The 14,737-nt window shown below is 41.8% G+C and overlaps 2 protein-coding genes across 11 annotated transcripts in view; one reads left to right on the plus strand and one right to left on the minus strand.

Annotated features, from left to right (window-relative positions):
- The first annotated feature begins 480 nt into the window (after nucleotides 1–480).
- Nucleotides 481–14,737, plus strand: part of QSER1 (glutamine and serine rich 1) — a 57,316-nt gene continuing 43,059 nt past the window's right edge. For 2 of the 10 annotated variants that reach the window (XM_023761822.1, XM_023761823.1), the window contains exons 1-4: nucleotides 1,703–1,800; nucleotides 8,272–8,512; nucleotides 12,061–12,173; nucleotides 12,573–12,734. In XM_023761822.1, coding sequence (XP_023617590.1) covers nucleotides 8,376–8,512; nucleotides 12,061–12,173; nucleotides 12,573–12,734 — 412 coding nt within the window. In that variant the 5' untranslated portion in view covers nucleotides 1,703–1,800; nucleotides 8,272–8,375. Of the gene's footprint in view, nucleotides 662–1,702; nucleotides 1,801–1,843; nucleotides 2,451–8,271; nucleotides 8,513–12,060; nucleotides 12,174–12,572; nucleotides 12,735–13,449; nucleotides 13,558–14,737 lie in introns of those variants that run through there. The other 8 variants (XM_023761829.1, XM_023761824.1, XM_014463726.2 and 5 more) reach the window with 8 other exon arrangements.
- The window catches only part of LOC102419534, an 84,980-nt gene continuing 80,234 nt past the window's right edge, over nucleotides 9,992–14,737 (minus strand). The window contains exon 4 of the mRNA XM_023761837.1: nucleotides 9,992–10,452. Within this exon, the coding sequence (XP_023617605.1) occupies nucleotides 10,287–10,452 (166 nt within the window). The 3' untranslated portion in view covers nucleotides 9,992–10,286. The remainder of the gene's footprint in view (nucleotides 10,453–14,737) is intronic.

The following is a 14,737-nucleotide window of genomic DNA, read 5'->3' on the forward strand; positions in this document are numbered from 1 at the left end:
CCAGGAAGGCCGGGGATGCGTTTGGGGCCTTGTTCAAAAGCAGCACCGCGCAGGGGTCCGGGCCGGGTGGGGAGCCCTCCGCTCGCCTCCCCGCCCTCACCCCCCCGAGGCGGCGGCGGGTGACTCTTCCCGGTGGTCTTGGGGTGGGCGGGGGCGCCCAGCGCGGGATTCGCGCCCGGGACGAGTGAGTGGGGCACGGTGGGGACCAGGGAGGGCTGGTCGGGATTCGTGGGATCCGTCACCTCCCGGGTCCTGGGCTCTCACATGGTGAAGTTTGGGTTCGTGGCTGCACTCGCTCTCACGGAGCCCCGAGAGTGCCTCCGGGGTGAGGGGGGAAGGGGGCTCCGAGGAGGTCGGGGCTGTGACATTTTTTTTGTTTTTATCACCGACAATGTGGTCTTGGGGGGCCTGGCAGTGTGAGGGTGGGGGAGGCCGGAGAGGAAGAGGCGCCGAGCCGGGCCGCTGACTTTGGGGGCCCGGGAGGGTTGGGCGGGCGGGAGAGCCCCTGGGGCGCGGGGCCCCGGGAGGGGTCCTGGTGGCGCGAACGCTGCGCCGAGCCGGGTGACATATGTTTGCAGTGCCGGCCAAGCCCAAGCCCTTTCTCTTCCACGCGTTCAGAGTTACTCTTCGGTCTCCTTCCCTTTCCACAGCAGCGGCAGAAGTAAGGAATCTCTCTGTGTCTTGGGGAGACCAAAAGTTGGGAAGAAATTGGAGGGGGGCTTCCGTGCAGGCCGCAAAGGTTGGAGGACAGGGGCGTGCTTCTCCATTCCGGCTTCTGGCGCTCTGGTCATTATTGTCGCGCGGGGTTCAAGAGTTCATCCCTGCGAGTCGATAGCGGAACCAAGGGAATCTAAGATACTGACTCTTACTCGGTATTTCAGCTCACGGGAGACGTGTTGTAGTGCCACTTTGCGAAACGGTCCTTTGAATGATAGCCGGAAGGCGTGGTCTGGTGCGGGTGGTGCGGGAGCGGGGCCTTTTGAAACCACCTCCGCTGAACAATGCTGAGTCCGGTAGGTGGGTCCGCTTCTGAGGACCGGGATCGGGAAGCCGGGGTCGCTAATGACTTCATCCTCAACTACCGACGGGAAGCTTCGGGGCTTTGTCTCATCAGATTTCTTCATTATTGTCCAGACAGAAGTGAACTTTTTTTTTTTTTAACTTATTACAGTGTTCTAGGTTATCTTTGTTTTTATGAAAATTCCACGTTCACGATTTGGAAAATAGGTGTGAAGATCAGCTGATCTTTGTCTTTAGTTAGTACCTTGGGATGATTATGAGAAATTGAGAAAAATCTGGTTCAAGAAACGGGAAATAAGCTTCCTTAGAAAATTTTAGGGCCTTTGCTTAAAAGAACTGCGATTTTTAAAAAATAATATGATGTCCCAATTTGGAGATAAATACTTAAATGCTGAAATAAATAGTCATAAATAGTCATAACTCTGTATTATATACAATTAAACCATGGAGTTTTATGAAAGATGTTTGGTACCTTTCCCATTACTATTATTATTTTGGTGGTAATTTGACTTTCATTTTTCAAGTAGCTTTTGCATTGAAAATGATAATTTACAAATTAAAATTACTTTCTCTTCAGTGAACAGCAATGATAGGAATTTGTGCAGCATTTTTTATGTTTTAAATGAAAAAATGTTTTATTAGGTAAATGCTACCTAGTTATTTCTGTTATTTCTTTTAGCAGAATACTTCTGAGGCAAGAAACTAAATCTACTTGTCATATTTTCCAAATGTTGTTTATCAAAATAACAAAGAATGACTTCCCAAACACATTTGAAAACAGTAAGTAGATTCATTTGGAACACATAATCTAGAATTAAATTTATTTTCTGTTTATTGGAAGTTATTGATTTTTACATGCTAAGTCCCTCCCTTAAAATATATTTGAGGGATGGGGTCAGCAAAATTATAGCATAGAAAATGCAGGCTTTCCCCCTCCCCCACCAACTTGCTTTGTTAACATCTTGTGTTAGGATCAGGCCATCTGTACAGGGCTACACACACTTCTTAATTGCACCTCGTTTTATTCCTCAAACTGTGCAATGCCCTCTTTCATTTCAGTTATATAGAAAATACTACATCTGAAATGATGCCCTTAAGTCTTTCAGTATTCTGCATTTTCTGAAGCCTGTTCATATTTTTATAACATTTTAAAGAGCTTTTTCATAATTCAGGTTATCAGTTGAATGTTTTTGTTTCCCTTTGTGGCACTTTCTTCTTGAAGGTGCAAATGAGTACTAGTTGTGATGAGGTAATATGGATATATATCCATAAAGAATTAGCTTGTCTGTCGCCTTGTTTCCAGTAACCTATTCAGAAGCTTACAGATGATAATGACATTCAGTTGTTACTGGCATGGGATCGAACATCCTACTTGCAGTCTGCTTGGTCCTGAAATGGAACATTTTCATCAGTTGATAGGAAAAAGCATGGTAAATAATTTTTCATGAGTTTAAAGTAATGCTTTTTTTATATAACCGCTCCATCAGACATAGGTATTTCTCTTATTTTAACCATTGAAAAATAAAGAGCTAATGGGAAGCACCAGCATTTTACCTTAAAATAGGGTGTAAATAGGGATTTCTGAATATTTCTAAAACAATACAGGCTAGGTACATGGAAGTTCAGGGGTAAGAACTGGTCATATTAGTCTCCATTTATTTGTGCTTTTCTCAGTTGGTTTTAGGGACCAAATGAGCATATTTTTGCCTATCACTATGGAATTGGAAATATTTTTTGTGGGACTATTTTAGATACTGTAAATACCTTTGCATGCTTTTGGAAATAAGATGACATCAGGAAGCTGCAGACCTGCTGCCTTTTCTCTATTATTTATATTTTGTACTGAACAGGAAGAGATAGCTGTTTTATCATGGTGATGATAGATGTTTGTATTTGAATATGCACCAGAAAGTGACTAAATGGAAATATTTTGTTTTACAATGATTTATATTTGTTTTTTTGCCTTTCTAACTTGAAACAGTCCAGGGTTTTCCTTGCCACCAGTTTTTAGAATCTTATCTAATAAAAGAGAAACATGCAAATTGACCATACCTTTGCTACACTCACAAGCCACGCCCACCAGCCAATCAGAGCGACTATATGCAAATTAACCCAACAAAGATGGCGGCCAGCAGCCACGGAGCTGGAGCAAGCGGTTGGCTTGGTTGCCTGGCGATGGAGGAAGCAAAGCTTCCCGCCTGCCCTGGCCAGCTGTGGGCTCTGCTCAAGGCAACAAAGTTTCAAATATAGAAGATAAATAAATCCCAGATACCTGCATCCAGCCAGCCTCCACTGGGAGCTTGGCCAGCCTGCAAAGAGCCATCAGTCCCTCACCCAGACTGGCCAGGCACCCCAGTGGGGACCCTCACCCTGAAGGGGCTGTGGACAGCCTGCAAACAGCCATCAGCCACTCACCCAGGCTGGCCAGACACCCCAGCGGGACCCCTACCCTGATCCGGGACACCCTTCAGGGAAAACCAGCCGGCCCCCACCCATGCACCAGGCCTCTATCCTATATAATAAAAGGGTAATATGCAAATTGACCCTAACAGCAGCACGACTGGGAATGACTGGTCACTATGACACACACTGACCACCAGGGGGCAGATGCTCAATGCAGGAGCTGCCCCCTGGTGGTCAGTGTGCTCCCACAGGGGGAGCTCTGCTCAGCCACAAGCCAGGCTGATGGCTGCCAGTACAGAGGTGGTGGCGGGAGCCACTCCCGCCTCCTCAGCAGCGCTAAGGATGTCCGACTGCAGCTTAGGCCTGCTCCCCGTTGGCAAGTGGACATCCCCCGAGGGCTCCCGGGCTGCCAGAGGGATGTCTGACTGCCAGCTTAGGCCCATTCCCCCCAGGGAGTGGGCCTAAGCCAGCAGGTGGACATCCCCCGAGAGGTCCCAGACTGCAAGAGGGCACAGGCCGGGCTGAGGGATCCCTCCCCCCTCCCCCCCGCCGTGTACACATATTTTTGTGCACCGGGCCTCTAGTTTCCTAATAAGTTCTTTCTGATTATAGTATGTGTAATGAGTGTGATAGGTACCCCTCCAAAAAACAAAATAATGATTAGCTTCTCTAAAGATGGTCAGCTACTATATTAAGGACTTTTTGAGTGAGTTTTAAAGTTAGAGTTTCCCTCAAGGCTTTTGGAAAAAGACCTTGTAAGATCACAATTTATGAGGAGTAAGGACAATCCCAAATTACTAAGGTTATTTTAAATAAACTTTTGTTGTTCAGAAAGTGTTTTCCCATAGAAATAATGTTGTAAGTAATAGTAACCATCATTTACTGAGCAACTAATGTGTGCTAGCTACTGAGTGTTTTAAGTGATGTACTAGAACACACATGCACACAATTTAATCCTCCAGCAATCGTTTGAGGTACGTATTTTTACTTTCTTTTACTGAAAATGGAAGCCGAGGCATAGAGACATTAATATACTTAGAGACACATAGCTAGTAAGTAGTGGAGCTGGGATTTAAACCTGGGCATTGTGGATCTGGAGCCGCATGTTTAATTACTGTACTTAACTACTTCATGGTAAGATACATCTACCTGTATTATGGGTTGAATGAGCTTTTGTAGCTGGCCTGGAAACCTAACCATTATTAATATATTTACTTCGCTGTTCTTTGTCACCATTACCTTCCCCCCTACGCCCCCAATTGAAACAAGCTTCCTTTCACTTCCATAGCACTGTATTTTCCTCTCTGGCCCACTGCTTTTCCCTGTTCTTCGTTAGTCCTTACTATTTTAATCTCTACATGTTGTCATTTCCTCAGGGCTTGGGACTGATGTGATTTCTTGTCCATTCTGTGCTTTCTCCTAAGCACATAACATCCATGCTTATGGCTTTAAATATCATCTCCGGGGACACATGTGGCTAAAGCCCAGACCTCTTCTGAGCACCTAACCAATATGCAGTTACCTCTCTCTGAGCTTTTACTTGGGTATGTGATGGGCTTTTAGTAAAGAGCTCATGCTTCCCCCACCACCCCAGCTCTTGTTTGTATAGTGAGGTCCATCTCAGTCACACCTCTCTCCACCTAGTTGCTCAGGCCAGAACCTGGGAGTTGTGTGTGCTACTACTTTTTAATCTCTTAAATATATATTGAAATTGTCTACTTTTTTCTGTTCCCACTACTCCACCCTGATTCAAGGTACTGTTATTTTTCACTTGGATTACTATAGTAGCCTCCTATGTCATCCTTAGTGAAGCTACCATGTATATCAAATGACTTTCAAATTTATATCTCTAGATTCATACCTAGTTGCTTACTATTATCTCCACATGAATATTGAAGAGGTATTTCAAACAAATATGGATATCACCCTAACCACCAAACTGGTTCTCCTTTAATCTTTCCCACCTCAGTAAATAATATCACCTTTTATTGTATCTCAGGCCTAAAAGTGGGAGCCATCTATGATTCATTTCTTTCCTTCCATATCCACTCTCTTAGTAAATCCTGCTGACTTGAGTCCATGGTTTCCTCCATGGACTGTTGCAGTTGCCTCCTTTTGCTTTTCTTGCTTCCACTTTAGCTTTTCTAGAGTCTATTAAGCATGCAACAGCCAGATTTAATATTTCATAATATAAATCAGGTGATGTCATTACCCTGCTTAAAACCTTCCAATGTTTCTCCAGAGGAAAATATAAAGTCCTTGTCATGGACTTTATATAATACACATACACACTTCTTACAAACTAATAAGACAGCTAACCACCACTTTTTTTTTTTTTTTGGCCAAACAATTTAAACAAACTTCATAAGGGAAACTATAAGAATAGCCTATAAAAATATAAAAAGATGCTCCTCATCATTTGTTATTATGGAAATGCAAATTAAACCACAATGAGATACCTCTACCTACTTAGAATGTCTAAAATTAAGAAGACTGAAAAATTCAAATGGTCAAAAGAATATAAAGCAGAAATGGAATATTCATTCATTATTAATGGTAATGTGAAATAAATAGTACATGCACTTACCTTCTCACCTAGAAATCCCACTCCAAATATTTAATTTAGAGAAATGAAAACAAATGTCCACAAAAAACTTGTATACAAATGTTCAAAGCAGGTTTGTTTATTCATAGTCGTCCCTAACTGGAAACAACCCAATTGTCCCTCAGGTGACTAGATAAACACGCTATGGTGTACTAGTATTCATACAGCTCATTGAAAAGGAACGAATTATTCATGTATGCAACACCATGAATTTATCTCAAAAACATGTTGAATGAAAAGAGCCAGACACAAAAGAATATAGGCATTAGGCTTATCAGTGGCTATCTGGGGATGAGATGAAAAAGATATTGATTGCAAATAGTCATGAGAAACCTTTTGTTGTGAAGGAAAAGTTGGTTAGGATTGTGATTATATTGGTGTATGTATTTATCAAAATAAGTGAACTGTGCACTTAAAATGGGTATACTTGCCCTGGCCAGCTGGCTCAGTTAGTTAGAGCATCACCCGTACACTAAAAGGTTGTGGGTTCGATTCTGGTCAGGGCACATACCTAGGTCTTGGGTATAGGAGGCAGCTGATCTGTGGATGTTTCTCTCTCACATTGGTGTATCTCTCTCCTTTCCCCTTCCACTCTAAAATCAATAAAAACATATCCTCAGGTGAAGATTTTAAAAAATGGATGTACTTGATTGTGTGTAAATTATACCTTAATAAAATTTATTTTTAAAGTTAAAAAAAAAAGATTTTTATGCCCTAGCTGGTTTGGCTCAGTGGATGGAGTGTTGGCTTGTAGATTGAAGGGTCCTGAGTTAGATTCTGGTCCAGGCCGTGTACCTTGGTTGCAGGCTCAATCCCCGGCCCTGGTCAGGGCGCGTGTGGGAGGCAACCAATTGATGTGTTTCTCTCACATTGATGCTTCTCTCTCTCTGTCTCTCTCCCTTTCCACTCTCTCTAAAAATAAAGGGGAAAATATCCTCGGGTGATGATTAACAACAGCAAAAAAGATTTTAAAATAACCCTAAATTGAATCTTCAAACAAACAAAATGTAATTCCTACAAGTAATTAATAAGGTAGCCGTAACAATATTACTTTTGAATCAGTATTCTAACTGTTTACACTTAGTGGGATATAATCTTGGCACAGAAAGCACTATGAAGAAATACTGACCTTTACTTAGTAGATTTGTTTTTGGTAGAGGTTGCATTATAGTATTTTCAAATAGAGCTAATGAGAAATATTGATGTAGTTGTGATTTAGGATTCCAACCTTAGGAAAAGGGAGATACATATGTGAAATCAGGGAAGATGAGGAATACTATATTAGATTTGAATGATAATTGTCAGTATGAACTCATATATTTTAAAAGACTAGCTTTGTCCACCAAAAGGGCCTAAAAGCAAATGAAACCTCGGGCATCGAACACACCTTACACCCAGATCTTGGTTTTTAAATGCCAATGCCCACTAAAAGGGCTCCTAGTAGAAATGATTGATTTCAAGTCTGGTACAGGAAAAATAACAAGGTGAGCCTAAAACTTTTTGTGTTAGAAGGATGTGTTTGAGCCTAACAGGAATACCTCCCACCACCTCCTTTCTCTGGGAAGAATTCAGGGGCTTCCTCACAACCATTCCTCCAGGATCTGGAAACTACCCCTGGAGATTTTCGGGTAATTGAACAGGGACCAAGGACAATCTTGTCATCAGATTCAGTCCTGGCCAGGCCATAAGTAGGGTGCTAAGGGGATGGAGCCCAGTTCTATCCTGGGCCCACAGAGCATTGCCTGGCCTGGACCCTGGACCGTAGCCAGCAGAAGTTCCCACGCCAGTAAAGATAAGCTGTGTTCTCCCACCTGGTTCTTGAGAATTTGAGTGGGGCCACTCTGCCTTCTCCAGCAGCTCCTTCCTGCCACCCTCCAAGGCTCCATCTTCATTTATTCTCTCTATTCCTACCGTTTAAACTCTGTTCAGAGTCCAAATGCACTGGGCACTTTCCTCTCTCCCACTGTAGTGTGGCCTTTAAAGCATCCCTAATCTAAACAGGTCAAAGTTAGTCATTCAGAAATACTTATGAAACACACATGAGGCGCCAGACAGTTCTGGGCACTGGGAAGCCAGCAGGGACCAGGACAGGCAAAGTCCTGGCCTCCCCAAGCAGACATTCTAGGGACTTTCATGAAAGGAGAGTTTCAACTTCACCACAGAGGGGCCAGTCTGGGTGGGGAGAGACAGGGAGAATCACCCTAGATAAAGTCAGTAATTCATCCTTTTGCTTTGAACCACAGCCAGCCAGGGTTACTGAAGCCCATTGGAAGGGACACTGTCCCTGCTGTTGAACAATTGGCCTGGGGCAAGTTTGAACTCTCAGCTGTGATGACTGGGCCCTTTCATGCAACCTGGGAATTCACCTACACAGACCTCACCTGAGGCAGGAATGTGGTCTGTGCTGGGCTTCTGTCACCACCACCTGCCCAGACTTCCAACCCGAGGATTCAGGGGAAGCGAAAGTTGCTACATCCATCCAAGGTGCTTTCTTTTGTTCTGTCCCCTTTTGTGTTTGCAACAATCACTGTGTGGACCTTGGCAGGTGCTATCCACACACTCTGGGATTACCTGTGGCATGCAGCTGGGGTCCATGCACAACTGCTTCATGTGGACAACGTGCTGAGTGGGAGTGGGGGTGGGGGTCAAGTAATTTAACTAGAAAGTAGGAAAAATATCAGAAATATCAGTTATATGTGAAGAAAAAAAATGTTAGGAAATAGAATGAAAAGTTCCCATGAATTCCAAAGTTGAAGATGGGAAGTCAAGTGTATTTCAGCTCCTTGCGTGGTGGCTTTAGTCCCTGTGCCCCAGTCCTATGGGGGAGTGGGGGTTGCCTCTCCTCCACCCTGCCTCACGTCCTGATTTGAAAGGCTCTGGTTTAAGATCTGCCCTCTGAGGGGGCCTTTGCTTGGTGGTACCTTCTCCCAAGTGCTCTCCAAGCAGGAAGGCAAGTATAGATGCCGAAGAGGAGATTCATTTGCCTGTTAGCCGGCTTCGATAACAGCAACCCAACCAAGTGGCTCTGGGCAACAGGGACAAATCATTCCCTCTCACAATAAGAGCTTCCAAAGTAGAGATGATCCAAGATTACATACATGAGCAGCTGAAAAATGTCATTGAGGACCCAGGTTCTCTCCATTTTCTCCCCCTGCCATTCACTTTTGCTCGCGGTATACTGTCTCATGTCCCTCATCAGATGTCCCCCAGGTTTCATTGGCCAGAATCAGCACAACCCACTTAATCTCCAGGTAAGACGAGGCCCCCACAATGGCCTAGACCAGTGGTCGGCAAACTGCGGCTCTCGAGCCACATGTGGCTCTTTGGCCCCTAGAGTGTGGCTCTTCCTCAAAATACCACGTGCGGGTGCGCACGTACAGTGCGATTGAAACTTCGTGGCCCATGCGCAGAAGTCGCTATTTTGTGGAAGAGCCACACGCAAGGGGCCAAAGAGCCGCATGTGGCTCGCGAGCCGCAGTTTGCCGACCACTGGCCTAGACTAATGAAGAGTCGCCCTTTGGAGCTGGGTGGAGCCCACGGTCCTAAAAAGGACATAACCCTAAGAAGAGGGCAACCCAATCAAGGCTCTGCCACCCAGGTAGCAAGGAGGAAATGGCTCCCTAGTGGGCAGCCCACAGGTCTGCAACAGGTGGTGGCCCCATTGACCTCTCTAAGGAAGGAATGGTAAAATGATCCTGATTTTATGCTCATGGGAACCAAACTATTCTAAGACAAGAATCCTGCTTACTCAGAGCTGCCATCAGGTTGAAGAGATAAAGCCCCCTTGACAGTGTTGACCCAGTGGCTCCCACCACAACCTTCTAGCAGGCCTACAGGTGCATGGGACAGAGAATTTCCTGCTGGTACTGAGAGGCACATGGCTTGTGCCCATTCTGATTACAGATCAATGTCAGAACCAAAACAGTGATGCTTGGCTTCAGTTTCTGTCTGTGTAATAAAACTGACCGTGTCCCTCTGTCTGGAGAATACTCACTCTCATGGATAAGAAATACCACTCCATTAGAGATTTTGCTAGGGCTTTGTAAAGGTCCTTTTCGAAAAACTGAAAATCTTCTAATTCCTTGTGAAAAAACATAGCACTTTTACAAAGAGAAAGAGGTCAGGAATCTATTTGTCCTGAACACCTGACTGTAAGTCCTCCCTGCAATTCTGTGAAATACACCCTTGATGCTCATGAGTCCCTTCACTGCCGCTCACCACTCACTCACTTGACTTGGGTTGGCTGTCTCTCTTTGATTCATGCCAGGTCCACAAGTGCTGAAAGCTCAGGTCTCCATCCTGGTTTTCTCAGAAGAGCCAGAGGTAGTAATGGGCACGCCCCTGGAGCCTTCTGATTCTCCTCCGTCTCCAGGAAGTCCTCCCCATTGAGAGTATCCTCTTCCCACAGCAGGCCTTTCTTCCACCTGATATATGAAAAGCAAGGCTCAGATTCCTCAGTGATGAACCCACACTGTCCACATTGTGAAACTTCTCTGACTCTGCTTCTGAGAGAGGCTGTGTGTGTTCTGTCTCCAGCAACAGAAACAGGTTTCTTCTGGAACAGTTGAAAGCGCAGTGTCCGATGCTGTGCCTGTTTGAGATCCAGGCTCCCACCTATCAGCAGAATCTGGCTTCACCGAGAATCCATTGTCCCTTGGGCCTGGGCAGAGTGGACCAGGACTGTGTTAGTAAGAAGACAGGTTTGGGGGATCTGGGGTTGGAGTTCGTAGGGCAGCCACCCTGGTTTCCTGTGCTGAGTCATTCTCCCACACTGCAGAGGATATCTTTCTCCGGTGAACCTCTGCTCTCCAGAAAAGGCTCCCCTGGTGAGCGCAGCAGTGGTGGCAGGAGCACCTCCGCAGCAGCGCTAAGGATGTCTGACTGCGGATTTAGGGGAGTGGGCCTAAGCCATTAGTCGGACATCCCCCGAGGGCTCCTGGACTGTAAGACAGCACAGGCTGGGCTGAGGGACCTCCATGCACCGGGCCTCTAGTGTGTGTGTGTGTGTGTGTGTGTGTGTGTGTGTATATATATATATATATTTAAAAAATTAAATGTAAAGAGACACAACCAAATGCTATTCTTGAATTTGATTGGATCCTACATTGAAAAAGCTTTAAAATTTCCAAATATTTTGCTAATAATTAGGGGAAATTGAATTATGACCTCTGTATTACATGCTATTATTGACTTAATGTTGAAGTTCTTCAAGTTAATACTGGTTATATAGGACAATATTCTATTCCTAGGAGATACAACTGAAGGAATTAAGGATGTAGTGTTGTGATGTCTGCAGGTTATTTTCAAGTGGTTTAGTAAAAAAAAAAAATAATGTGTGTGTGTGTGTGTGTGTATAGTAAAAGATAACAAAATGTTAACAATTGTTCAATCTTAGGTGACAGGTGTGTGGGTTATTCATTATACTATTTTAATTTTTTCTCTGGGTTTAAAATATTCAAAATAAAAATCAAGGGAAGAACACATCTTTTTCTGAATGACTCAAAACGTAATTTCAAGCTTTTGGGAAATAATATTAATGATCAATTTATTTGAATGATCTGATAATACATAGAATGTTAAAATTAGAGGGACCTTGGAGATTATCTTGTTTAGTCCCTTATTCATACAGATGAGGAGATTAGTCTGACAGTAATTGAATCACTTGTTGAAATCACACTGTAAGCCAGGAGTAGAGCTTGGATAGTGAATTCAGCTCTCCTGTTTTCCGAGATATTGCTCTTCCCACTGTACCATGTTTTACCACTCCCAGTAAAAGGACTTTGTAGGAGGTAAAAGTTGAATTAAAGAAAATATTATGTGTCATTTTTCTTCCTTGTATATCTCCAATGTGCTTTCCCCATTTTGACATTTTCAGACTGTGCTTGATCTATTGGTCCATAGATCAGGAATTTATAGTCAAAGACTTCCGCTACTTTTGACAGTTGCTGTTTTAGAAACTTTTTTTCTAGAAATTTTTTGATCATATGGTTTGAGCATTGTGTTTTTGGTCACTTATTTTGATTATTCTCTAGTTTAAGCTATGAAGAAGGACATCCCTCACTCTCTGAAACAAATCGCCTTCAGAGACAGACTTTTGCAGCTTCTCATCAACTTCCTGGATATCCTACCACACCTCAGCCAACCGGTAAAAATTCTCTTGTGAAATATAACAGAATCTGGGTACATTTAGTGAATAAGGAAAAAGAAATCAGTTTTCACATGTTGGGTTATGAATATGTGTGCAGTACATAACAGTGTCATGGCAAATTTTAAAATAAAAATGAGATTAAAAGCTTTGTCTTTTATTGATAAGGAATATAAACAACTAATTAGTTGGGAGATCTTTTTCATGCATCTTTATAGATTTTAAATGATAACTATGCTTAGTCAAATTAATATTTGTTTGCTACTTCAAAATAAGACAGTTTAGGATTGTAGAATTTTGGCCTCAAATTTCAGAGAGTCCTTTTAAAAATATGATCAGAAATATAATTTTATATTAATAATATCTTTACTTTGGGATATATTTTATCTTCAAATGTAGGTCTTTCTGGAATATTTGATACTGGTGTGAACAGTGCCAGCACTAACACTAAGGAATCTTCAGTAATGAACTTTCTCTCTTCTGTTGAATCTCAAACAGCTCAGGCTGCTTCTTCAGGAACTACTCTTTTACCACAATTCAGGGCTCCATCCTGGCAGACAGGTGATTCTTTGTTTTCAGAATTTTTAAGTCTTGTAAAAATATACTTTGTATGGGCCTTGTCATTATGGTAGGGTGCTGAGAGTGAAGTTAATTATTGATTTTCCAGTGAACTTTAAAACCTGGAATTTTTCACAATTTTAAGGTAGACAAAATAAATTTTACTAGCAGAAATTCAGTTTTAGCACTCTGATAAAAACCAAGTTGAAGAAAGAAGATAATGATTAAAGATAAACCCTAGAAGTAAAGTTTTTATCTGGCAACTTAAATACAGTTGACCCTTGAAAAATGGGTGTTAAGGGTGTATTGACCCCTGCATAGTTGAAAATCCACATATAACTTCTTTTTAAGAGCAAAATTTACTTTTTTCCCTATTACAGTTGACATTCAATATTATTGTATATTAGTTTCAAGAGTACAACATAGTGATTAGACATTTTTATAATTTGCAAAGTGATCGCTTTAATAATTCTAGTGCTCACCTGGCATCATACATAGTTATTACAGTATTCATTATGTTTTCTGTGTTGCAAATAACTTTTTAAAAAATATATTTTTATTGATTTCAGACAGAAAGGGAAAGGGAAAGAGAGACTGAAACATTAATGATGAGAGAGAATCATCAATCAGGTGCCTCCTACACATCCCCCACTGGGGATTGAGCCCACCCAGGCATGTGCCCTGACTGGGAATTAAACCATGACTTCCTGGTTCATAGGTCGACATTCAACCATTGAGCCATGTTGGCTGGGCATGCAAAAACTTTTGATTCCCCTAAAACCTAACTTCTAACAACCTACTGTGGACTGGAAGCCTTACCAATAAAGTAAGCAGTCGATTACACATTTTATATGTTTATATGTATTATGTGCTATATTAAAAGAAAGTAAGCTAGAGAAAAGAAGATGCTATTAAGAAAAATCAGCCCTAACCAGTTTGGCTCAGTGGATAGAGCATCAGCCTGCAGACTCAAGGGTCCCAGGTTCGATTCCAGTCAGGGGCGTGTACCTTGGTGGGCACATCCCCAGTGGGGAGTGTGCAGGAGGCAGCTGATCGATGTTTCTCTCTCATCGATATTTCTGGCTCTCTATCTCTCTCCCTTCCTCTCTGTAAAAAATCAATAAAATATATTTTAAAAAAATAAAAATAAATAAAAATCATAAGGAAGAGAAAATACATTTACAGTATTTATTTTTAAAAATCTTATGTAAGTGAACCCATGTAGTTCAAACCTGTGTATCTAAGGGCTAACTGTAGTTCTTGTCTACTTGAGAGGAGCAGAGATTAAATTTCTTTTTTAAATTTTAGCTTTTATTGTGAATATAAAATTATAAGATATTGAAAATATACCTTGTAATGATTTTATATACGTTTACATTGTGAACGAATTCCCCCTCATTGAGTAAATTTACATTCATCACTTTATTTTTTATTTTTTGGTGAAAGATTAAATTCACATATGTCAGCAACTGCAGGCTGGGTAGCTTATATGATAGAATAAAATCATGGGACTGATTTCATCATTAAAGTTATATAAATCTATTCTTAATTAAATTGATTGAATCACTATTTAATAAAAATCATTATACAAGGTGGGGCAAAAGTAGGTATTATAGTTGTTTGTATGGAAAATAATACAATAATTAATAAATAATAATACAAGAATAGACTTTCACATACAACTATAAACCTACTTTCGCCCCACTCTGTATTGTGTTCGTTTATATGTACTTGTAAATTTTATTTTCATTATTTTACTTTTCAACTGTTTTTCACCCCCGGTTATTTGTATGTTTTTATTTTTTACAGGATAACAGGAAGGTTAGTTTTTAAGGTTTTATTTTAAAGAATAAAGAAACGTCATAGCATATTTGAGAAAACATTTGTAAATGATAGCTATAGGAAACAATATTTTATTCTGATGCAAATTACAATAGAGCTTCTCAAAATGCCTCAGCAATTTCTGCTTCTAAGAAGATAATGTTTAGTGTAAAATAAAACAGAAT

Source organism: Myotis lucifugus, unplaced genomic scaffold (genome assembly GCF_000147115.1).
Source record: "Myotis lucifugus unplaced genomic scaffold, Myoluc2.0 scaffold_218, whole genome shotgun sequence".
Classification (NCBI taxonomy): domain Eukaryota; kingdom Metazoa; phylum Chordata; class Mammalia; order Chiroptera; family Vespertilionidae; genus Myotis; species Myotis lucifugus.